This window comes from Fundulus heteroclitus, chromosome 17 (genome assembly GCF_011125445.2).
Source record: "Fundulus heteroclitus isolate FHET01 chromosome 17, MU-UCD_Fhet_4.1, whole genome shotgun sequence".
In the NCBI taxonomy this organism is placed as follows: domain Eukaryota; kingdom Metazoa; phylum Chordata; class Actinopteri; order Cyprinodontiformes; family Fundulidae; genus Fundulus; species Fundulus heteroclitus.
This window is the reverse complement of record NC_046377.1, coordinates 22,377,188-22,402,942: the sequence shown is the minus strand read 5'-3', so window position 1 is coordinate 22,402,942 and position 25,755 is coordinate 22,377,188. Positions and strand designations below refer to the sequence as shown.

General features: G+C 41.7%; 1 protein-coding gene across 1 annotated transcript; it reads left to right on the top strand.

The window, feature by feature from the left end:
• The first annotated feature begins 6,457 nt into the window (after positions 1 to 6,457).
• Positions 6,458 to 12,126, top strand: LOC105918709 (tetraspanin-8). Its single transcript, XM_036149205.1, has 9 exons — positions 6,458 to 6,597; positions 7,816 to 7,872; positions 9,340 to 9,459; positions 9,533 to 9,607; positions 9,701 to 9,796; positions 9,911 to 10,027; positions 10,630 to 10,662; positions 10,741 to 10,824; positions 11,095 to 12,126. Exons 1-9 carry the CDS (start codon positions 6,538 to 6,540, stop codon positions 11,182 to 11,184), a joined length of 732 nt encoding a protein of 243 aa, XP_036005098.1. The 5' UTR covers positions 6,458 to 6,537; the 3' UTR covers positions 11,185 to 12,126.
• The last annotated feature ends 13,629 nt before the right edge of the window (positions 12,127 to 25,755 follow it).

The following is a 25,755-nucleotide window of genomic DNA, read 5'->3' as shown; positions in this document are numbered from 1 at the left end:
AATGTAGCCTCAGTGTGCTCGTCTGATGTTGCTCATAGAGGTCAAGTGAACGCTCAGGGAGTTTGTGTGTTTGCTCAGACACGTGAAAAATTAGGGGGAACATTGCTCTGAACGTGCCTCAACTCAGGGATTTTAATTTGTTTCTTATTTTAAGGGTTCTCTGATTTAAACGGCACATAAATCTTTATTGGTTTCACTTCTTGGTCATAGATCTAATATTTCTTTGTAGAATTACTGCCTTTAACCTTAAAAAGGTTTAAATCATAATTTGATGATATAATTGATGTAGTTCCTGTGTTATTGTTGAAGCCCTGGTTTCATTTATTGCAGTTCTACTCTAAGTTGATTAGTTTTACTGGATTGGTAATTGATTGTAATTGACTCAGTTTGACTGATAACTCTTGCAACTTGATCTTTTGTCTTTATTTTTATTTTTTTACTTTTTAAATTCACAGGAAAGTGGATATCTAGATGACCTTTTCTTTCATCAACCAGGACGTCGATGCCAGAAATTCAAGAAATCCAACATGTCTTAAAGGTGTGTTATTCTTTGATGATGAGCCAAACAGGTCATCATATCTTTAGCTTCAAGGATTTGGTGACAAAAGCGTCCTTTTGAGTAATTCTAACATGTAGATTACCCCATCATTAGAAAAAGGCATCTGAAACAGAGTTAATGCATTCAGTTCGATAACATCTGCCTTATAATTGCATTTGGCAAACAAGTAGGATACAAGTAGGAGGCAGCAATATCCTCTAAAAGTTAAAGGATATTACCCATCATTGTTTATGCACCAACTCTTTTGCATCCCTCTCGCAGGTTAAGATCCTCCAGATAAAGGCTGTTCATGATATCACACACTAATTTTTAGACAAGGGGGCAGAGGACCTTCAGAGATGTGTGTCAGGGTTATGGAGGGCGTTGCCTCCATCTTTGTGCTGTCTTGATTCGTTGATTCTATTAAGAAGCAGCTGAAATCCCATTTATACAGATTGGCTTTAACTTAGTTTTATGCTGTTTTAGATTCAGCAGCGTTGTGACAATTATCTCTCCTCACTTCTGCAGAGCATGCCGAGCATTCAGAGCCAGAAAACTGGATCTCTTTTCACCGGACCAATAGTTTGGGTCTCTGTTAACTGTTGGGTTTTATTTTTTAATTAAAAATCCCTTAAAGGGATTTGATTTTGCTGCCAAATTTACAAGAGAGAATGCAAACTAATTCAGTTAACCATTTACTGGTTCCACTTTCAGTGAAAAAACAATGTTATAAAACATCGGGAAGATGGCATGTTTTAAATTAGTGTGGAATCTGGTGGTATTTACGCTACAGTGTTTGATGTTATCAGCGTCATTGGTCAGGTTCGTGTGCAGGAACAGGGCATTTTGATGTTGTTTTCAAGAGCTTTCAGGGTAAAGACAAAGTATAAATATATAACCTTGTATAGAAAATAAAAATAAGCATACAGCACAAGTATGGTCTCTGCTGGGCCTTCTTTCGAACAATGCCTATGTCCTGAGAAGGGGTGGGTCTCAGGAACCGGAAGTCAGCAGCAGCAGGCAGTGTTGTTGAGGCTGGTGAGGGGAGGCAGTGTGGGGCTGTTCTCTGAACGTCAGCCATCCTCCCCAGAGTTCAGAGTTTTTTTAAATCCAGATGTTTCCAATTACACCATTAGATGGAACGATCCACCTCCTGTATGAAGGAAACCGCTGCACCATCCTGGATCAGACCATCTGAGTCTCACAGACGGGTCCACCGACGTGCAGACACTGGTGTAGAGGGAAGAGAAATGGGGAGAGAGCCCACCTTTATGGCCTATATCTTTTTAGTTGTAAATAACTTATCGTAAATAACAAAGCACTTTAAATTAGATCACTTGGGGTAAAGTCGCAAGAATATCAACAAATTTTTGTGATTATTGTTCACTTAACTGTAACCAGATGAACTGCTTAATACTGTTTCCTAAATTAATATTTGTAGCCAGTGATTGGATGATAGTTTGTTCAAAAGCCACAATTCACTAAATAGGCAGTCATTAACTAATGTAAACATTATTTAGGTTAAACGCCTACTTTATAAATTAGTAATGACTAAATATAGGTCAGTTAATTGGTTAGTTAACTGTTAAAAATTATTGAAAGAATTGTTGATTTAATGCCAAAAAGAGCCCAACAGATTTTACTTTCACAAGCAGAGCCTTACCGCTTTCACCGTAGTGCTCCACTTGATTTATACATGCAAGTAGCTTTATTATAATTAATGCTGGGAATCTTTCTTGTTATATGGACAATGAAACAAGAAGGTAGAAGAGTAAAAAAAAGAAAAAAAGGTTAAAAAAAGAGGACAAGAAAGGGAGAGAACGATACAACATTCTGAGTCTGCTTCTTTACCTGCAAAGAGAGATAAAAAGAACAGCACAACCAGCCGATAAAGTATTAAAGATACAATCAACCAAAGTCTTGATACCATCACTGAAGTATATACGGTATTAATCAATACGACATCTATAAAGTAGTGTTGCGCCAATGCCATTTTTTGGCCCCCATACTCGGCTGTGCAGTATCGGCCGATACCATCTGTTTGAAATTGATGTGTGTGTATATATGAAGTACGGCATATTACTTGGATGTAAACTAAATGCCATCATGGGTTTTTCAAGCTACTACCTTTGCAAAGCAGGAAAAAGACTAATACAAAGTGAATCCAGTAGAACGAGTAATAATAATAATAATACATTTTATTTCAAGCGCCTTTCAAAACACTCAAGGTCACTGTACATGTAAAAACAATAAATGGTAAAAGCAGTCGTCATAATTAAAAGAAACAACACAAATTACACAGAGGAAAGTAATATAAAATCATAATGAAAAGGCAATCTTGAACATGTGGGTTTTGAGTTTGGATTTGAACACGGGTAAAGACTCGGTATTGCAGATGTCAGGGGGGAGAGAATTCCAGAGTGTGGGCGCAGAACGTGAAAAAGCTCTGCTCCCCATGGTTTTAAGACGGGCTGAAGGAACAACTAAGTGAGTGGTAGAAGAAGATCTAAGAATGCGGGAGGGAATAGAAATTTGAAGTGAGTGAGTGTTGGGAGAGAGAAGGCTGCGTTCAAGTGACATACAAACATCAAAATGGTATCGGTGCCTATTTGTTGGTACTCGCCGATACCGATACCACCATTTTAGTGCTGGATCGGGGCCCCGGCCAATACTGGTATCGATATCGGTGCAACACTAGTATAAAGTGACAGCTGAAAATAATAATAGGGGGTTTCTGTATGGAAGTGAGTTTGTAAGTACCTGATTCCACCTGTAGGTGTTTGTGAGCGTGTGCTTGTGCCTGTAAAGTTTATCCAAAAGAAAAATGCTCAATAGTGGTTGTGAAGAGCCAAAGACCCCCCAGAGCACCAAGGCAGATGCCAGGGGAACCAAAACCCCAGATGCCCAAAGGGATCCCCGCAGCGAAGGTGCCCAAGAGGGACCAACCCAGGAAATCTGCCTTCCCCCAACAAGGGAAGAGGAGAGTCGGGCCCCAGGAAACCAGCCAACAACCACAATGCCAAAGCCCCGGGGAGCCGTGGGGACGAGCACATGGGCTCTGCTGGCAGCCAGTTACAGCGGAGCGGATCCGGCCCCGGGGGCGCCCCCCACCCTCTGCCGGGGGCCCTGACCAAGCCACAGTTGGTCAGGTCCCACGAAGCAGTCGCCAGGAGGGAGCCCGCACCCGCCCGGGCACCCAGCCCCGTACACCGAGTACCACTGATGCACCACAAGGCCAAGGCACCAGCCAGCGGAGGACAGCAGGATGGGGGATGGGCTCCACACTTATACCCCGTTTACACTACCCTTTTTTACCTTGCCAAGTTTCTAAGGTTAGAGCTCAGTAACTGAGATAACTATTGAGAGTAAATGGAATGCAAACTGAACTGGACTGTGCCAGACACAACCGCACCACGCTTAATCTTGACCAGTTCGATGGGTGGGCTCGGCCCGGTTTATCCCTGGCTCGGTTCTCTGATAACAAAGAGCAGATGAGCAGACCGCGTCATCTCCTTGCAGTCAGCTGACATTTCAGACATTCATAAAAATACTAGCTTCCTTACCGTGCCACACGGTTTCCAATGATGATTCTGCTTAACAGTGCGATGAACCTCAGCGTCTGTCGTTGTTTCCTGTGTCTGTAAATCCTGATTAGACGTTTGTTTGTCTTATCCACTTCCCAAAAGCCGACTCCGTCAAGTAAATTCACCAAAGGTTACCTTCTTCGCCTGACTCTCCGCAAACAACGAAATATCACAATTATAACCAAGCATAACTTCCTGAATGTTACAGGCGCCGCCATTTTGATTTGCTTGAGTCCCTCCTTCAATCCTAGAGAGGAGTAGTACTGCAGATCGTCACTAGGAGGCGAGGAACGGTGCTAGCGTAATGTGTAAACGGTCGTCAGAACCAAGCTCGGCATGGATCGGTTTAACAAGGGTAGTGGAAATGGGGCTATAGTGGAGACCTGAGATGTCATGGGAGAGGGTGCAGTACAAACCCAACCTGACAAATAAACAAACAGAAAACTACATAGACAGTGACATTCACTTGTTCCCTCCCTAGTGCCCTCACACGCAAAGGGCGCTTTACTCACACTTGCACTTACCACACACACCATATATTCCCAGGTCCAGGCGCTGGCACCGCAAAGGAGTACCCAGCCCCCACACCCGGTAGGTGAACCATAAAATCAAGATGGGGTGCACCACAACAACCCGACCTCCCTGGTCCATGCTCCGGTACTGGCCCCCCATCCCGGCCCCAGACCAGACGACCCACAGGCCCACCCACCCGGAGATGGGGCCAGCATGAACCAAACTGGACAATCAACTAGAGTTCCCCCCCACAATCCCCTAAATACTACTTAAAACTGGGAGTGCCAAAGGGCGTGTCCAGCACCATCTAACTGTTAGTAAAAATGACTAAACAAGATAATTACTCGCATTTATGGATGATGAAGTGTTTCACCGTATTATTGTGGAGTCCCTCAGGGTTCTATCCTGGGACCTTTCTTGTTTGCGCTATACCTCCTTCCTTTCGAAGAGATTTTTACCAAACATGGTTTAGCGTACCATTTCTATGCTGATGACTGTCAACTTTATTTGCGAATTGCTAAAAACAGCCACTGCCCCCTGACACTGCTTCTTGACTGTCTGGGTGACGTCAAGGCTTGGCTGTCCAAAAACTTTCTGAAGCTTAATGAGAGCAAGACAGAGGTGATGGTGTTTGGAAGTGCCATCTCTAACCTGGGACCTTTCAAGCATTTTGTGCGTTGGTGTCACCATAGACAGCGACTTTAAACTGAACGAACAAATAAATAGTTTTAAAATTGTGTTTTTTATCATCTCCGTCTTTTATCTAAGGTAAAACAGTTTTTATCTTTTAACCTCTTTGAGCAGGTTTTACACGCTTTTATTTTTAGCCGTCTGGACTACTGCAATGCACTTTATTCAGGCATTAGCCAACGAGCTCTCTCCCGTTTGCAGTTAGTCCAAAATGCAGCGGCTCGTCTTTTAACTGGGACCAGAAAATATCAACATATTACACCAATTCTTGCATCTTTGCACTGGCTCCCTGTTCGTTTTAGAATTGATTTAAAGATTTTATTGTTTGTGTTTAGAGCCCTGAATGGGATGGCTCTTCAATACATTACTGACCTCCTCCAGATTTATTCTCCGGCACGTGCTCTGAGGTCTGAGGGCCATCTCTAGCTAAAAGTGCCTAAGACGAGGCTTAAAACCAGAGGGGACAGAGCCTTTTCTGTAGTTGGCCCCAGACTTTGGAATGCTTTGCCCCTCCATGTACGAACTGCCTCTACGGTGGAGTGTTTTAAGTCTCATCTTAAGACCCACTATTATTCTTTGGCTTTTAACACCGCGTAGTTGTGTGGTCCTCTGTGTCCTTTTAGTTTATTTATTTTAGATATTTATTTATTTATTTATTTATTTATTTGTTATGTACAGCACATTGGAAACTTTTTCTGTTGTTAAATGTGCTATATAAATAAAGTGGATTGGATTGATTAAGTCAGGTTAAGTGAAAACAAAACAAGTAAACATAACCAGTTTAATCTGAACCTTTTTTTCTTCTTCTTCTTTTCTTTTTTTCTCTTTTTTTCCCTTTTTTCCCCTTTAATCTGAACCTTTTCAATTTTTTGTCTTATTTCTATGGCCTACTTGCATTTCTTTGATATTTCAGGGCTTTGCAAACTAATCATACGTTGTCTTTCATTTTCGTTTCATTTTAAACAGTTGAACCAAATTCCTCAAGTGATAAAAAAAATCTACACCCTCCTGTTTTATTTCCTCTAGCTGTGACAAGTTGTTTGTAATATGTTAACATCAGGTTGTGCTGATTGGCTGCAGCTCTGTGACTCCACCCAACCACCATCACTCTTTGCCAGTGGTTTTCACATCACACACACACTACATCCCTGCACTCTTCTTCTTCTTCTTCTTCTCTGCTTCTCATCCTCAGGATCACAGATAAGAGACAAGATGGGAAAAATTAACGGATGCCTCAAGTGCCTTTTCGTCTTCTTCAACGTCCTGTTTGTGGTAAGTAAATCTTTTAAAACTAATTATTGCTGTCTAAAAAAAAAAGAAACAATGATTAATACACATTTCTAAGCTTGTGATAAAACATGCTAATTAACAATAATTGTAGATGTGTTTATTAACTTTTGCTGTGTTATATTGAACAAAAAAAGGAATGTAAAATGTACATACTGTTCTTAAAAAATCTTTTTTTCATATATATAAATACATTTCCTTCATATACATTTTAGTTCATACTAAATAAAAGTTACCAAGTGTGAATTAAGTGAGACAGAACAGAATCCATTTGTTTCAGGTGGGTCATTTTGCTTAAATGTTCTGTAAACAATGACTTCCAGTAACAGGCTGTGGCTGTGGGTGGGTCCTGTTCCCATCCACCCCTCCTGCAGTTTTCTCCCCCCTTAATGAGATTTCGTTTCTTTTCACTGAGCACATCATGTTCTTTTACTTCCCGCGCAGGTAAAACAGAAACAGAGAGAGAGAGAAAACAAGTGTAAATAAATTTGAGAAATGTTTAAAAAGTTGGTTCACCAAGGCTTAATTTAGAAAGTTTCTTGTTATTTATTTTTAATTGTCAAATATGCATTTCTATTTGATCAGGTTGACTATTATCGCTCATTAAGTTAAAACGTTCGACAAAGTGGACAATGAATAACGGAAACTGAGTTTTTATCAGTTTCAGTATAAAACTAGAATTAACACCAAACAATAAAAATTAATCAAATAAGATTCTCTCTGCATGGACACTTTTTACCCATACTTTCAGATTATATTATCCAGAGCATTTTTAAAACGGTTTCCCTCTTTTTTTTTTTTTTTTTTGGCATGTTGCCTTTGCAGCTTTTTTCTGCAGCCGCGTCACATCAGACCGGACTCCAGTGTTGCTCTCTGGCTCCCTCTGGCGTCCTGCAGCTAAAATCATAGAACATGTTACTACGCTCCACTACCACACTTTAAAAAATGCACTATATTGTTACAATTTTTAGTAAAACAAATATTTTGAAATGAGAAATACTTCATTGATATTTATTATTTATTCATGCGAATCTCACATCAAAAGAAAACTATCACATAGAAACATTTATATTTCCTTTTTTTAGTCCTTTCTGTGATAAAATTGTCATTAAATTAAGCAGCTTTTGGGCGCAGTTTTGTGAATTTGAAATGAAGCAGTGTTAACTTCGTTTGTTTGATTCTGTTTTTCCTCTCTGCCCCCAGATCCTGGGATGTGTGATGATATATGTGGCAGTACAGGCCACCTCTGCCGCAATTCAGGTAAACAATAAAAACATCATTGCATTAATTTGTGTACAGTCATCTGAAAGTAATACACACATCCTTACTGCTTCTATGAAATTGAAAATTTGCTGAGTTCCTTAGATAAAAACAAAAACCTGTCTGGATGATTTGACAGAATTTGCTTAAAGGGTTGGCTAAGCAGCCCTGTGTCCTTGAAGCAAAAAGGTCCTGGGTGTGAACCCCAATCTGAATTCTGTCTATCTGGAGTTTGCATGTTCTCCCTGTGCATGCGTGGGTTCTCTCTGGGTACTCCTCACACAGCCCAAAAGCAACAAGTTGTTCTCTATAGCCTGCGAGGATGGTTGTCATGTATTCCCCAAAATACAGGGGGCACCAAAGAGCTCCACAGTTAATACTAGTTACTGCAACACAGAAGCAGATGGTAAATGAAAAGATTTGCCAATAAAACCTTTGTTTTGAGTTACAATTGGGTGCAATACAAGGTTTGTGTAAAAAGGACAACAAATAACTTTTACTTGAAAACACTCTCTTCATGCTGTGTTAAAATCAAATGCAATTTGAGCATCAGAGGCCACTGGTTTCATTCAAAGTCTATGGTGGATGTGCGTCCAGGAGCATCATGAGATCCTGTAGCGCTTTTCACCCCTTGGGGGCGCCATGTTTTAAGATTTCAAGCATCTGAACGTCCAATGCGGCAGACGCTGGAATGGGAAAATCTGAACTTTTGCAGGTGGACTGAGAGTGTCAACCAATCAGACAAACTCTGCAAAGTGACATAGTGGTGCATCTCCAGATGAGATGGAAGGAAGAAGAAAACCTGGGAAATCGACAATGAAGGACAAACTGATTGTCGCTGTTTGAGCCCAGCCTGGTATCTATGATCAGTTGAGCTATCGCTATAGACAGTAATGGAAAGGACCTTGCCCCGAAGAAGTTTGCCAAGGAAGCAAGTTATCAAATCTTTTACCACGTAAATATTTCCCCACATTTGAGAAAAAGAACAGGTTGGCTCCTTCCAACACGAGTCAGGCGTCCACGCTTTGCTCCAAGGTCCAAGTTGAGGCGTCGGACGCCGGTTTGACGCTCAAATGGCATCCGGTCTGAAAGCAGCATCAGCCTCAGCCCTTCCTGTCTGTACCTGGACTTCATTTACAACAACATCACGGTGTCCGACTACATATCGGACACATAAACCGTGCAGCTTTGGATCAAGCCTACTTGCTGTCAGTTGCTTTCAGTTATCAGACAATTTCTAAACAATAGAAAGTTCATCATTCTGTACATAATCACAAGTAGAAAACATTCTACGTGTGGAAACTATCCTGCAGCGCCCGAGTTGAACAACGTCTCGCACTGTAGCGCCTCTTTTTTCAGTAGAAAGATGGTCTGAAAACACGTTCTAGAACCAGAATGGGCTCCTATGTGTGGGTGGAAAGGGCATTTGTGCATCTTTGCTGTAACTCTTTATTTGTGTCCAATCAGATGTCAGCCTTTGGAGGTCCGGGAGTGGGCTGGCTCTGGGTGATTACCATCGGGATCTTTGGCATCTCCTCTCTGGGAATCTATGCTGCCTGCTCCGAGAATAGCCTTTTCCTCAAAATCGTACGTAAGAGAGTCAAAGTGCTGCAGGGAAAGGAAATGAGCAAAACATGACCTGAACTTGTTTCTGGTGCAGTTTGCAGGTTTCATGGGGGTTGGAATGATCATCATGCTGATCTTTGGAACAGTTACGGCTGTTTCAAGAAACACGGTAATCTGCTGAAATGTGTGGTGATGCTGTGCATACATGCAACAGTCTGGTTACTTTTTGCTAATAGGGCTTTTTTTTTTTTTTACCTTTTAGGTGAAAAACCAGTTTGAACAAAACGCCAAAGAAATTGCTGACGTCTTCATGAATAACGAAGACTTAAAGCCCGTGCTTGAGGGCTTTCAACAACTTGTAAGACTTGAACAATGAACTGTTAGGAGCACATTTACAGGACGTATTTATTTTGTGGCACATCGTGCCTGTTTGTTTTCTACAGAGTTTCCTAATATCAGTCTGTGATTGCAGTTTCAGTGCTGTGGAGTGAGTAGTACTGATGACTGGGGCACAGAAATACCCCAAAGCTGCGCATGCACTTATACAGACGGACCTTTTGGAAGGCCTACGTGTAAAGCCAGGCCCGTGGTACGTTGAGCATAAAAAGTCTTGATTATATCGACACACAGAGCCATTTGGTGACCGGATATTCAAAAGGATGTTCAGTTCTGGACAGTTAATTCCATCCAGTCATCTTAGGCATGAATCTCATTTTTAATTCTGGGCTTTTGAGAAGCAAGCTGCCATAGGCGACATTTGATCAGGAGTAATTGGGTCTGTGTTTGTTATTCTGAGCTGTTATGAAGTCAACAAAATACCAAATAAATTCAAATTAGTGCATTCTGTCAAGTTTTTAATCTCTGTAGCTGTTGTACCCTGGAGAAAAAAACAGATCAAATAATGATCAAAACAGTTAAATTAATATGATTTTCGTGTCTAAGATGAGTCGATGGAAACATTGGACCAGAACCGCATGTCTTCAGACTTCAGGTTTCTCTAATCTTGGCTAACTGAACAGCTTTTCAGCTTTTTATGCCATTGTTAGATTTCATGAGCAAACCTAAATCTCTGTTTTTTTCTCATTCTTGGATTCTGTGCAGCTCTTCTTCTGTTTTTTAAACCCAACAGCTGCTTTATCTGTGACTCTCAGAACATCACTATTAGAACCTTGTGCTCTTGTTTTCTTACAGGGATCCACTGGACCAAATCAAATCTATGACAAGGTATTGAATTAGAGTATCAACACATTTGCCTTCATTTTCTGGTTATGTTTAGGTTTTATAACGCTTGTTTTATTTCAGACCTGCAGCAGTACCATCTTTGGTTTTATTGACCTTTTCTTCAAGATTGCCATCGGCATCCTTTTTGGATTCGCTATCACTGCAGTGAGTCCCACCAATATTCTGCCAAAAAAAAAAGCGGGTAGAGAAATTAGCAAGTGGTCATAATGCTATGCCTGGTATGTGTATATGTTAATTAATATACCAAAAGAGGCACTTTGCTTAATAGGAACGTGCCAGCCTATGTAAAGCCTATCCAGGCGTTCACCTAATGGGTTATGACCACATCTTGTAGATAGTATCTAACGATGTTCCTTGTTGTCGCCTAAAGTCGTCTCCTTCACTCACCACCTGTGTGTCTACCTGTCCTTCCAGCTGATGGGCCTGCTCATCTCCTTCCTCATGATCCATCAGGTCAAACGTCACGACGGCATGGGGGGAATGTCCATTGCGATGAAGGGTTAACAAAGTTAACCTGCACCTCTGGATGTAACCGGATGTCTCATTATCTAAGTTTTTTGCATTTAACTCAGAGTGATTTTGTGGTAAAACTGCGAGATGTTTTCTGTGATGCTCCTGTTTGCTACTGAGTTTGTATCCAGAACCTTTCTTATATAAAAACAGCTATTTTTGTACTTATGTATGCTTTGATCTGTCCTTGGATGCAGTAATAATCTGTAAAATATGAAATAAAGAGCATTCAGCATCTTCTGTTCAGCAACAGCTTCGTCACACCTGAGGAGATGGTAGACGACCCCATTGTGCAGATGTGAAACATCAGCAATCATGATGAAGTCATGGACTGCATGTTTCATTCTTCACCTTCTCCATTCTCTGTTCTGTCCCTAATCAGTGGTCTGCAACCTGCATGTGGTTCTTTGGACCCTCCACAATAACTCTTTAGCTCTTTAACTTTTAGCTAAAAATGATCAAGATCCAGCAAATGTTTTTAAATATCGGCTCCATAACAACAGCAGGTTTTAGCGGGTTATTTTTCATGAATTTCTACAACAGAATGTTCTGGTGATTGATTTTAAAGATCTTTCTTTTTCTTGTTACTGAGTTGGAAATGATATGCATTTCCTTTTTGTAACATTTGAAAATATAAACGTATTTTTGTATCCATCCTTTGTTTTTCTTTTTCTTTACATCAAAACCTGAATTTTTTTTTACAGTGGGTATTTATCAAAAAATAAAAGTTGTGTTGTTTGAAAAGCTCATGTAGGAGTTGCTGTTCTATGTGGATTTTATTTAGTTTAACGGAGGGAAAAATGGCTCCTTGGATTCTAAAGGTTGCAGACGCCTAATTCACCAGAAACAAAATCCAAGGTTTAGTGAGAATTGGTTTTAAACATTTAACCTTAAAAGTTTGGACTAAATATGCCAATAAACTACACCTTAAAACCATGACTTAATTTAAAATATTAATTTGCACACATTTCTTTTGTCAAAGTGTTGCATATTTCAAATACAGGCGACGTTCCTACATATTTCTTTGAAACTGAATATTTATGACATTGCCCCCCCGGCTGGGGGCGATGTCTTGTGACGTCCTTGGCCCCAATTTTATTATACGTCTTAGTTTCATTTATAACATTCCCACAACACACATATGTAGGACAAGAATTGGGGGAGGGGTGAGGCATCGGGGCGTGGCTTCCTCTGCCCCCATTCGCGTTTAGACATTAAGGGTTTTGGGTGGCATGCACGGGGGCGGGGGTTGTGGGCACCCTTACATTTTTTAAATTGAGAACAACAAGCAAAAACACGACATTTGAGCAGGTGGAGGTGGTTCTCGGGGTCTTTCTCACACCCCTGTTCTCCGATTGCCAGAGTTCAGGGCCTGGAGGAGGAGTGGGCCACCTGGTTGGGGTCTGGACTGGGGGTGGGCGTTAGGTCCCCGGGTTCCCGGAATATGGGGGTAGGGCTTAAGTATGGAGGGCACGGTGTAGGGCTTCAGGGTTTGTGGGGCGGGCTCTGGTTGGCTGGCCCTGGTCCCATCTCCCGGTGGATGGGGTGGGGGGAGGGGGGGTATTGGGGGTATTGGGGGTTAGGACCGGAATATTAGTTATGGTGTTTTCCAACAGCTGTATCCCAATGATAGGACTCATCTATCAGCTTCCACCTCTGCTGATTTTGATCCCCTGCTCTCCTCGTGTTAAACCCTTAAATTCAGTCTCTTAGTCCACATACACATTAAATATAAATGTCAAAAACTACAAAAATTAAAACTAAACAGCAAAGAGAAACTTCTGAAAGACTTGCATACCAGTGTTTCCACAAAGACGACTGGCAGTGTAATGCACTGGCAGTAGGGAGTGACATCATTACAATAAGACTTTTCTGGTGAGCTGCACAAACACATAAACGTATATATCAAATTTCTCATGAGTGCCTGAAATGTCCTGACATATGCGTTACAAAACATCTCACTTGCACAACAAAACCTCAGTTTTTTAGCAGAATTCCCAGTCATAATATGCAACCTTAAGTTTCTGCATACTACTTTTTTAAAATTTACACCAAAAAGGAGCCGTGTACAAAGATGTAGAGTAAGCTTCGAATAGACTTATCTTTAGATCATCTGTGCACATATAAAATTTCCTCACCAAAATGTTTGCTCTAGTGTAGGAAGGTGGATTTTTTTATGTGCATGTTTGTTGTTTCAGCTTTGTTTTGTTGCATGGTTGTATGTATATTTCTTTGCATGCTTTTTGGAGACACCAATTCCTACCACTGACTGACTGATTACACAGCTCTGCTCCTTGCAGCCTCCAGTGCCAGAACGTCTCTAGCCACACGGTGAGCGCTTCCAGCCTTCCTTTTGAATTCCTGTCTGCCTGTCAGTCTCTCGACCTGTTTTGCCTCTGTTTTTGAAAACCTGTCTGCCCCTTTGGATTTGTCTGCCTGCCTGGGTCCTGCCTGTCAGCCTCAGAGAACTGGACTGCCTCACCATGTTTCTGACCCCAGCCTGTCCGTGAGTAGCACGAGTTCGCCTGCCCCCTGTTCTGTCTGTGCCTTCTGGATTGACCTGGACCTGGACCTGGACGCTCTATTGGATTCCCCCTTGGAGACCGCTGCCTGGACTAAACGGATTTCCCCCTGACAAAGACCTGGACCGGACCTGGACAAGGAGCCCTGGATAACCCCCTCTCGGACGCCTTCGTAACAAGGAGTCAGAGTTCTGCCCTCAGCACGTCCAGGTTAGTGACCTCACTTCTCTCTAACAAGCCTGTTAATATCTGCTGGTCACTAGGTGTATCTCATCCAGAGTGATGAGGCAGGAAGAAAAGGGGCGGCCACACCCAGTCAGAGAAGCAGAGAGAAAGAGAGACTGACAGAGCAGGCTGTCGCCCGGCCAACCGAGCAGTGATGGGAAGGAACCTGAAGAGGCAGCTTGAGGGAAGCGCTGTCCAGGAACACTGCGACACAAAAGATGTGCGGCAGATCCAGACTGAGTCAAAGCAGAAGTGAGCAGTGAGACCGTAGTGGGGCAATGGTGAGGCGCACCTGAGCCCAGAACTGCCGCTCAAGCTGCTATGCACAATGGCCGGACGGGGAGGAACTCATCCGAGCCAGGGACGAGGGCAGGATGGAGGAGAGGCTGAGGGGAGACGCTGGCCTCCTCAGCTCAACCGCTGGGTCAATTACTTGGGGGTGGACTGCAGAAGGACGCCGAGCAGAAGTAGCTGACCAGCTCTACCCTACAACTGCAGGATGGTGTGTGTGTTTGCACTTTTAAGTAAAGCTTTTAGGGTTATTCGCTGTACAGTTTTTAGGCTTTATTTTTATTGTAATGTGTTTAAAATTGTAATCCTGTTGGTTTTAAATACACTGCTCACCCCTGCGATATCAAACCTGTTTTATTCTTAGTTTAATTTGTTGGTGGACTCATTAGTTTTGTTATTGATGACAACCTTAAATTTACCACTCGGGTCCCACACTAGCATACAACAGGCGACACTTCCTGTATACGTCATCGTGATGTAGTGACCCAGATATATGGTTCTTGAACAAACATTAAACTTTTGGCCCGGCAGCCAAAAGTCTGAAAAAGTTTGGAAAAGGTCTTATGTGAACCCATAATCAGAGCAGACTTCCAGAAACTGTTGAAAGCCAGCACTGCTGCAGCATAAAGTGATTAATCATGAGTATCATTCATGCAGTTTTACATGTCATCCATGTGCAGGTAAAACAGGGCTGGTGAAAGAGGCAGAGGTGTTATTTTCCCATTTCACCTGCATTTTCTGGTTAGAATACCAGTAAACTAAAATTCTTATCATGCTGTCTGGAACACTGTCTGGAACTGTCCAGACAGCATAAGAATTTTAGTTTACTGGTATTCTAACCAGAAAATGCAGGCGAAATGGGGCAATAACATCTCTGCCTCTTTATATTGTAAGTAAGAGTGTGTGTTAGGGGGGCCTTCTTTCACCAGCCCTGTTTTACCTGTACATGGATGACTTGTCAATTAAACCTCTATAAAACTGCATGAATGATACTCTGATATTTCACTTTATGCTGATGATCTGGCTGCCGTCTCACCCAGCAGTGCTGGCTTTCAGCAGTCAGGAAGTCTGCTCTGATTATGGGTTGAGATACGATGCTAAGAAAACATCTGTGCTAATACGCAGGACCAAAGCAGACAACACCTTTGTTTTCCAGACTTTTGGCTGCCGGGGCAAAAGTTAAATGTTTGTTCAAGAGCCAAATATCTGGGTCACTACATCATAATGACGTACACAGGAAGTGTCACCTGTTGTATGCCCAAGCAAACACCTTTTTGGTGTAAAGTTTAAAAAAGTAGTATGCAGACACTTAAGGCTGCATACTATAGACCAGTTCATTGTTATTGTTTTGATGCAGGTTTTTCGCGCATGCGCGCCAGACTGGTAGGCAAAAGGCGAACACAATGGAGGACGCAAACAGAGAAACTGACGAGTTCTCCACGTATTTTTCTTCTTTAGATAACGTATCACAAGATCGTTTTAAGAGTAAGTTTATGGTTTATGGTGTCAGATTGCCAGATCCACACAGCAAAAGCCTGAAGGGACGGAGCGAGTCTGTGAAATGCTGACAAGGGTTCCGTACCACGACTTATACAGCTGCCTTATAAACACGCAGGCCAGTACACACGAGAGAGCATGAAAGCCCCTGAAACCACTGGACGGCTACAATTATTTTATATCGGGACATAGGCACCAGCAACCCCCGCGACCCTATGAGGGATTAAGCGGGTCAGAAAATGGATGGATGGATGTTCAGACATGTTTGTGTAACGCGGAGTCGGACACAGACCGCGCCTCAGCAGAGAGGAAGACCCGCCACCGGTAGGTAAAAAAAAAAACATGGTTCACAAAGGATTATTTTGGTGTTTTTGTCTTGTTAAAATGGGTGGGGGTGTCGGTGACGTTGCAACGTAAACACAGACGTACTAGCGCGCGTGAACGGGGGCGTAATGCAGCCGCTGTCTGTATCATGATCTTCTTTCAATGATTCATCCTTCACTCATTTGTCACATTCCTCACCCCTAATGGAGGCCTGTGGTCTGTTTACCCTCAACACGGCCTCCGTGGGCACTTCTCCATCCAGCCCAGTGAGTTTTTAACTCTCCTCTCGCTTTAAACCCACACAGTGCTTTGACTGTAAGTCCATCCTTGGAGGATCCGGGGCCGAAGTCAGAATACGGAGCAAACAGCTCTACTGTAAATCCTGCTACATGCGATTCAAAAGCTAGTGATCGATCCTGCTGAGCCCACCTAGGAAAGGGTTTAATTTCTCTTTAAGCAAAACCTTGATGTTCCTCCTTTTTCTTTGTATTTTTAACTGCTCAGCTAACATCTATGTGATGCAGGCGTGCTCCAGCAGATTGACGAGGAGACAACAACCCATGAACTTTAAAGTAAACGCTGAAACCCATTTGCAATAATAAGCCTGACCACCAGTGTCCATAATTGTACCCATTTGTCATTACGCGGCGCGAGTGAGAAGATTTCGTAGAAGTTATCTACCTTAATCATCATATTGTATTACACACTTTTACTGTACGGTAACCTTTAACAGGGAGAGAATTGCCAGGATTGGAGTCAGGGACATAACAACTAGATGCAGAGAACATGAAGGGTTATAGGTACCATGAAGGTTGACATTCAGAATGACCATCATCAGCTTCTCTTAAGCTCTTCATAACGAGCCGAGCAGCTAAGTCCCGCCCACCAATCACACCTGAGAGCAGAGAGAGAAAAGCAGACAGCACAACCCAGATACCTGACAATATAAACAAAACTCCATTCAAACATTTAATTGAATGTCTCTGGGGCTACAATTCCATGGTTTACTAACTTTGAGCTAAAAAATATTTCTAAGCTTTGAACTTTGATGTCAAAAGCTGAATTAGAGATGATTATTCATGCTTTTATTTCATCTCATCCAGACTATTGTAACAGCCTTTTTATGTGTTAGAGAGAGAAAGATCTTGACCGTTTCCAGTCAGCCCAGAATGCTGCTGCAAGGCGTTTAACCCACACACAAAAGAGACGGCACAGTTGTGCTCTCTTTAAATCGACTAGTAGTACATTTTAAAACGTTGGTCTTTACTGTCAAAGCCCTGTGGTCAAGCTCCGGCCTAAATCCTCGACCTTCTAGAGTCAAGCTTCCCCTCTTGTTTGAGATCCTTCAGTCAAACCTATTTTAGGACCAGCAGGGAGAGGTGCTTCAGATTATGGAGAGCATTCCCTACGTCTTTCTACTGTCTTGACTCTGTTGGTTCTTTTAAGTGGCAGCTGAAATCACATTATTTAATCTTTTATTTTCTATGTTGCCTTTGTCGTTGTTTTATTTTGAAGCATGTTTTTATGTGTTTTACAGGTAAAGTTTACTTACTTACTTCCAAAGTTTGCTTCATTGAATTTAAACAGTGAAGTACCAGAAAGGCGCGCCTCCCTCCATTTTGCCTTTGTTCAGACCGAGCTAGAATGAAGGCGTTTGGCTGGCAGCCAGTAATGAGGAGCTGCAGTGAAACATGAGCCTGAGAAATAAAAAGTTCAAGTCAAAGCATCAATGCTTTCTCCCCCTCAAAAGATCTTCCTACAGATATGTATGGCGGCCTGTTGCCAAAAACTGAAAGCGAAGTGGAAATTACATCTTATTTATTTTTCAATTCAATTTTATTTATATAGCGCCAATTCATGAAACATGTTATCTCAAGGCACTTTACAAAGTCAAAATCAATCAGATTATACAGATTGGTCAAAATTGCTTCAAAGGCCCGACAAGCAGCATTCACTCCTGGAGAAGGGTAGAGCCACAGGGAGAGTCATCTGCATTGTCCATGGCTTTGCAGCAATCCCTCATACTGAGTAGGCATGAAGCAACAGTGGGAAGAAAAACTCCCCATTAGCGGGAAGGAAAACCTCCAGCAGAACCAGAACCAGGCTCAGTGTGAACGGTCATCTGCCTCGACCGACTGGGGGTTTGAGAAGACAGAGCAGAGACACAACAAGAGAGACAAAAAAGCACAGAAGCACACATTGATCCAGTAATCTGTTTTACATTAGATGGTAGTAGCGGGTGATCTGTCTTCTCTGGATGAAGTCACAGTTTAACAGAACGTCAGACCAGGTGTACCTACTATGAAGAAAAAAGAGAGAAAACAGAAAGTTAAAGCAGAAATGACGACACGTAATGCATAATTGAAGAACAGTAAGGCAAGGCAAGGCAAATTTATTTATATAGCACAATTCAGTACAGAGACAATGCAAAGTGCTTTACATGATTAAAATATTGGAAAATAAAACAGAATAAAAGCAAGTAGGGATAGTGTAGAAACAAAAAAGAACATTTGAAAACAGTAAAACATTTTAACTGGAACATTCAAAGGCAATTCTAAACAAATGTGTTTTTAATCTTGATTTAAAGGAACTCAGGCTTTCTGCACTTTTACAGTTTTTTACAGTAGAACTCTATAGAGTGAGAAAAATAGACCCTGATGTCCTCCAGTAGCCTAAGCCTATAGCAGCACAACCCCTTAGGTAGATCAGGGCAACATAAGCCACTCTAGTTATAAGCTTTGTCAAAAAGGAAAGTTTTAAGATTAGTCTTAAAAGTAGACAGGGTGTCTGCCTCACGGACCAAAACTGGGAGTTGGTTCCACAGGAGAGGAGCCTGATAGCTAAAGGATCTGCCTCCCATTCTACTTTTAGTGACTCTAGGAACCACCAGCAGACCTGCAGTCTGAGAGCGAAGTGCTCTGTTAGGAACATACGGGGTAATCAGAGCTCTGATATATGATGGAGCTTGATTATTAAGGGCTTTATACCTTAGAAGAAGAATTTTAAATTCTATTCTTGATTTAACAGGAAGCCAATGAAGGGAAGCTAAAATTGGAGAAATATGATCCCTCTTGTTGATTTTCATCAGAACTCTTGCTGCAGCATTTTGGATCAGCTGAAGGCTTTGAACTACATTTTGTGGACTTCCTGATAGTAAAGAATTACAATAGTCCAGCCTTGAAGTAACAAATGCATGGACTAGTTTTTCAGCATCGCTCCTGAACAGAATATTTCTAATTTTGGCGATATTCCGGAGGTGAAAAAAGGAAACTCTGGAAACCTGTTTAATATGGGATTTAAATGACATGTCTTGGTCAAAAATAACACCAAGATGTTTTACTTTATTACCAGAGGCCAAGTTAATGCCACCCAGATTAAGTGATTGATTAAGAAGTTTATTTTTTGAGGACACTGGTCCAAAGATTACAACTTCTGTCTTGTCAGAATTTAAATGCAGGAAATTTAAAGTCATCCAGCTTTTGATGTCATCAAGACATGCCTGTAGTTGAAGTAATTGATTGGATTCATCAGGATTTATGGACAAATACAACTGAGAGTCATCAGCATAACAGTGGAAATTAATCCTATGCAGTCTGATAATTTTGCCAATCGGAAGCATATATATAGTAAAGAGAATTGGTCCAAGGACTGAACCCTGTGGTACTCCACAGGTGACCCTAGTGTTTGAGGAAGATTTATTATTAACATGAACAAACTGGAATCTGTCTGACAGATAAGACTTAAACCAGCCTAATGCTTTCCCCTTAATCCCTACAGTATTTTCAAGTCTTTGTAGGAGAATATTGTGATCAACTGTATCAAATGCAGCACTGAGATCTAACAGGACAAGTACAGACACAAGTCCATTATCTGAAGCCATGAGAATATCATTAGTGACCTTCACCAGAGCTGTTTCAGTGCTATGATGAGCTCTAAAGCCTGACTGAAACTTGTCAAGTAGGTCATTGCTTTGTAAATGTTCACAAAGTTGATTAGCAACTACTTTCTCAAGAATTTTAGATAGGAAAAGAAGATTAGATATAGGTCTGTAATTTACTAACTCATCTTGATCAAGAGATGGTTTCTTAAGTAAAGGTTTAATAACAGCTACTTTAAAAGCCTGTGGTACATATCCATTCACTAAGGATAGATTAATCATGTCCAAAACAGGGCCACTGATCAAAGGCAATATCTCCTTAAACAACTTGGTTGGGATTGGGTCTAACATACAGGTAGAAGGTTTAGATGAAGCTAAAATTTTAGATAGCTCAGAAAGCTCTACTGCTTCTAAACCGTTCAAACACTGTGCAGGTTCTAAAGAATCCTCCAATGCTGCCTCACTTACTGAGGACGAGGTAATCATGTTTGGGAGGATGCCAATTATTTTATTTTTAATGGCATCAATTTTACTTATGAAAAATCCCATAAAGTCATTACTGCTAAGAGCTAAGGGGATGGATGGATCAACAGAGCTATGGCTCTGGGTAAGTTTGGCAACTGTACTAAAGAGAAATCTAGGATTATTTTTATTCTCTTCAATTAATGATGAAAAATATGCTGCTCTAACTCTGCAAAGGGTCTTTTTCTACAACAATAGACTGTCTTTCCAGATTAGGTAGGATTCCTCTTGGTGTGTAGAACGCCATTTTCTCTCCAATTTCCACCTTGTTCCTTGAACATTGTGCTTTAAGGAACACAGCTCTGAATTAAACCAGGGAGCCAACTTCCTGTTAATTATCAGCTTCTTTTTCAAGGGAGCTACATTGTCTAATGCAGAACGCAATGAGGAAGTCACAGCGTTAGCAAAGGTGTCGATTTGTCAATGGGAAGAAACAGCATTGCTGCCAACTACAGGGCATTTCTGCAATACTGAGGATATTAAAAAGGGGACAGACTCTTTAAGTTTTGATACAGCATTATCCGATAAAGATCTACTATAATGGAACGCTCTTTTTGGGGTGGAGAACTCAGTTAGATTAAACTCAAAGGTTATCAAAACATGGTCAGATAGGACCGGGTTGTGAGGAAATATTGTTAATTCTTCACAATCAATGTCATATGTCAGCACAAGGTCTAAAGTATGTAAGCAAGAGTGTGTCGGTTTATGCACATTTTGAGAAACCAATTGAATCTAGGAGAGTTTTAAAGGCTACACTAAGGTTATCACATTCAGTGTTAACATGGATGTTAAAATCACCCACTATAATAACCTTGTCAGTATTTAACACCAAATCAGATAAGAAGTCTGACAACTGATCCAAAAACTGAGTGCAAGGGCCTGCTGGACGATACAAAACAACAAACAGAAGAGGTTTTATTGTTTTGCAGTTTGGATGAGGGAAACTAAGGGTTAAATGATCAAAAGAACTGTAATTATTAGTTGGCCTAGGACTAATTAATTCCCACAGATCTGGGAATGTGGAAATTTGAATAATTGGAGGGAGTTGACTCATTTATACTAACGTAGTCCTCTTGTAGCCAGGTTTCTGTGAGACAAAATAAATCAATCTGATTATCAGAAATCAATTCATTAACTAATAAAGTCTTTGGAGGGAGAGACCTTATATTTAATAGACCACATTTAATTCTTTTATTTTTTGGTTCAAAGTGATCCATATTGATTTTTATTAGATTTTTATGATTAGTTTCTTTTAGATCAGTTTTTGATCTGTTAAGTTTTGGCAAGACACCGTCTCAATAGGATAATGGGTGGGTAAAAGTACAGGAAGCTGCAGAGAGGTGTGTTAAACTACACTTCTGCTTCCTGGTCTGGACCCTGGGTTGACATTTAGGAGAACTAATGAATCCATCCAGATTCCTAGAAAGAAGAGCTGCACCATCCAAAGTGGGATGAATGCCGTCTCTCCTGATCAGACCAGGTTTTCCCCAGAAAGTTCGGCAGTTATCAATGTAGCCCACGTCGTTTTCAGGACACCACCTAGACAACCAGCGGTTGTCATCACTGGTCAGATCAGGCATAGGACCAGAGAAAATTACGGAGTCCGACATTGTTTTAGCCAAGTCACACACCAAAGCAACACCAACTTTAGTGACCTCCGATCGGCGTGACCGGGTGTCATTACCGCCAGCATGAATAACAATTTTGCGGTATTTACGCTTATCCTTTGCCAGTAGTTTTAGGTAGGATTCTATGTCGCCCGTTCTGGCCCCTGGTAGGCATTTAACTATGGTCCCTGGTGTCTCTAGTGCATGGGTTAAAGCAAAAATAATCAGTTTGACTGAAATTTGTTTCGAGTCGGCCCATATATTCCCGGGACCGTGGAAATAATGCCACATTAGTTCGCTCACTTGCTTATTGTGCAAAGTCAACTTTAACCAAATCTGGTAGTTTTACAATATGAAATGACCATTCCTGTCTCTGTACCACCTTTCAGCTTCAGAGCCTTGGTGTCATCCTGGACAGCCCTCTCCATCATCTCCTTCACTTTCCACACCCATAACATCACCTGGTTAACTTTCACATTTGCAGCATCAAGTTCTTCCTTCACACTTTTGCCAAAATGGTCCACAGTTCACTTCACAGTTTCAGCTCCCTTCCCTCCATAAACCTCCATAAACTACAACTAGTACAAAAGACAGCAACTTGCATCATTACATCATCTTCTTCACACCTGTACATTAACTCCACTGTCACATTCAGTATACATGTCATACATTTTAGTTTAACACAGATCGCACATTACAATAATCACTCTCTGCTTTGCCAGTTATTGCTCAACAATTAATTATCACAGCTCATGAGTTTATAAAAAGGCATTATTTAGCTTTTTTGATGTTTAATAAAACTGTTAAATCCTAGCCTAGTGACTGGAGCCCACAACCCCCACGACCCTGTGTGGCGTCGAGCTGCGTATCCCCATCAGATACGGCTTGACGTCACACCTGTAGGGAAAAGCCGGTATAGAAAATCCATGAAGGGTGGGATGTTAAATTTTTAAGAAGTTTAATAAAATTGCTCAAGGTTTATCAGAAAAAAACATAACTTTCTTTTAAATATCAATATTTTTAATTAGCAAAATGTTATTAATGTATTTTGTAAATTTAAATATTGTTGAAGGTAATCTTGGCTGCAGTACTGTCTGTCTGGTGTTTTTGGGTCGGAGTAAAATGAGTCATAAAAGCTCTCTGAGAATCACCTCTGGCCTCACCCAGTTAGAACCCGCTCTCCAGTCCATGTTGTAGCTGCAGTTTATTTTTTTGATGTAGTTTCCTTAATAATCAAAATCAAAATCTTTGTCATTTTATTAAGAGTGTCCCGGTGCGCAGCGGCTCATTAGATGGACGCTGTTGTATATTGACTGATAGCCGCTCTGACTGCAGCTCTGCCTTCTTTGGTTCAGAAAAGCGCAGGTGAAATTATTTATTCTTTATTACTTTTTCCAATGCGGACCTAGTCAAATGCGGGACATTGTTTTACATTCAGACCCTTCCTCAAAAAAAAAAAAAAAGCGTGTCATGCTAAATTAGCCTGAGCTAACGCTTTACTCTTCGAGTTTTAAATAAAACATAACAGTGAATCATGAGGAGGTCCCTGGTTGGTCACAGCGTTTATCAGCTAAATTGCTGGAAGCCAGTGAATAAACGCTGAAAGGCGACATGGCCACAGGTGGAAATAATTAATTAATTAACAGCAGGAGCAGCGACAGCCCCCTTACCGATGGAAGTTGTTGTCAGATGGTAAATCCACTCCACTTCCTGACTTGCTGGTTTGCACGAACCCAAAGAAAACCTTTGACCACCGCCACTTTCATTCATGCATCTGTGGCCAGTTTGAGATGTTCTTCCAAAAGTTAGAATGATTGAGCACCGATAAAGCTCAGATTGGCAAATGTCTGCTTTGCAAAGACCCGCCCTACTCCCTTTCAGATTGGCTAATGTTCCGGTTCTGCCAGGTTTCATTGGTTGAGAGCAGCTTCAATTTAAAACCTTGAATAAAAAGTGTAGACGGAACAATTTGCGCTCATTTTCCAAATAACGGAAATCCGTCGCAGCGACGGAGAACTTTAACCCCTGCTCTAGTGCCACATTTCTTATAATGGAGCTGCCAATAATTAAGATCGGCTCCTCAGCGGGTGTGTTGCTGAGTGGTGAAAATCTATTAGAAACGCAGACGGGCTGGTGGTGATCTGGGGGCTAGGATCTAGAGCTATGTTTCCTACGAACCGTCACCCAGCGGGCCTGGTTACCGGGTCTCCAATTCTGACACCCTCGCCTCCAAAGCTACAAAAACACTACATTTATTACATGTACCATTATCACTAAAGGAGGCAGAGGAATAACTGAACATCTGACACAGAGAGCAGCAATAGGAGACTTAGTCAGAGACGGAGAAGCCATTATGAGGCTAAGGCTTGGCTAAAGCTAGCCTAGCGCCCTGTCACCACGCCAAAGAACAAACCGTGTGAAACACGAGGAGTTCCCAAACGTGTTGAGCAGCCACAGGAAATGTTTTAAAAGTGCTTATGTTTGGAAACAGATGTTACAGAAAAGAGGTTTAAAGATAAAAAGCGAGAGAGCATGGAGCAACACACTGCAGTTCACACAGCAACAATAGGAAGTGACACAATACGCCTTACCGCAAACAGGAAGTTCCGCTTCGTTGGACCACCACAAGCAACCGAGTCATAATATTTCCCAGAAACGTTTTGTTTCACCAGAAATTGTGGTTAATGTTGTTGATCACATAGTTTATCTACAGCTTTCACTTTTCCTCCACCTTGTAGAGCTGTGTATTGCCATAATAACAGAAACAAATCAGAAACTGTGCTGTTTTTAGCCTGTAACCTTTCTGGTTAGGATGGAAAATGTCTCAGGACAAAAACATAAAACAAAATCAGTATGGTTTATAGAAGTGTGAAAGCCCAACTCCATCTTCATACAGAGAGGAAGATGGGAAAAACATTCCCTGGTTAGGCCGTAGGCCAGAATCTGTAGGATGACTTTTCGTATGAACTGTCAGGGGGCAACTTTCTTCCACCGGGAAAAGTTGCTACACATAGCAGTGATCTCAAAACACCAATGTTCCCACGTTTTCACTTGCACATTGATAAGTTATAGCCAATAAAAAATCTAAACTGTGCCGCTCCGGTCCAAGAGGTCACGTGATTCGATTTTTGCTGCTCAGCCAATCAGATCGCTGTATTGTCAGATGAGCGAATTCATCGGTTCATCATGGCTGGGCCCGTAAGATGTTTGTATGCATTTGATTCCAGACAAAGAAAGCCCAATAATAGCATTTTATGGCGCCAGTTGGCAGAGATCTTGATGGCAAGAAAAAAGAAATAGCCCAGACCATCCATCCATCCATCCATCTATCTTCTTACACACTTATCCCCGTTGGGTTCACGAGGGGTGCCGGTGCCGATCTCCAGCTGTCAATGGGCGAGACGCGTTGTCTCGCCCATTAAAACAAAATTCTACAAATTCTGGCGGGGATAAGTGATAACTTGTTTGGCACAAAGACACCTGTCACCTGTGCTATCCTAGTGCAGCAGGTCTTGGTGATATCACAGTAAATTGGGCAAAAGTCTGGACTATTTCTGCCCTGCGATGGACTGGCTATCTGTCCAGTTTATACAACGCGTCTCACCCATTGACAGCTGGAGATCGGCACCAGCACCTCGCAAACCCAGTGGGGATAAGCGTGTTAGAAAATGGATGATGGATGGATGGATGGATGGATGGA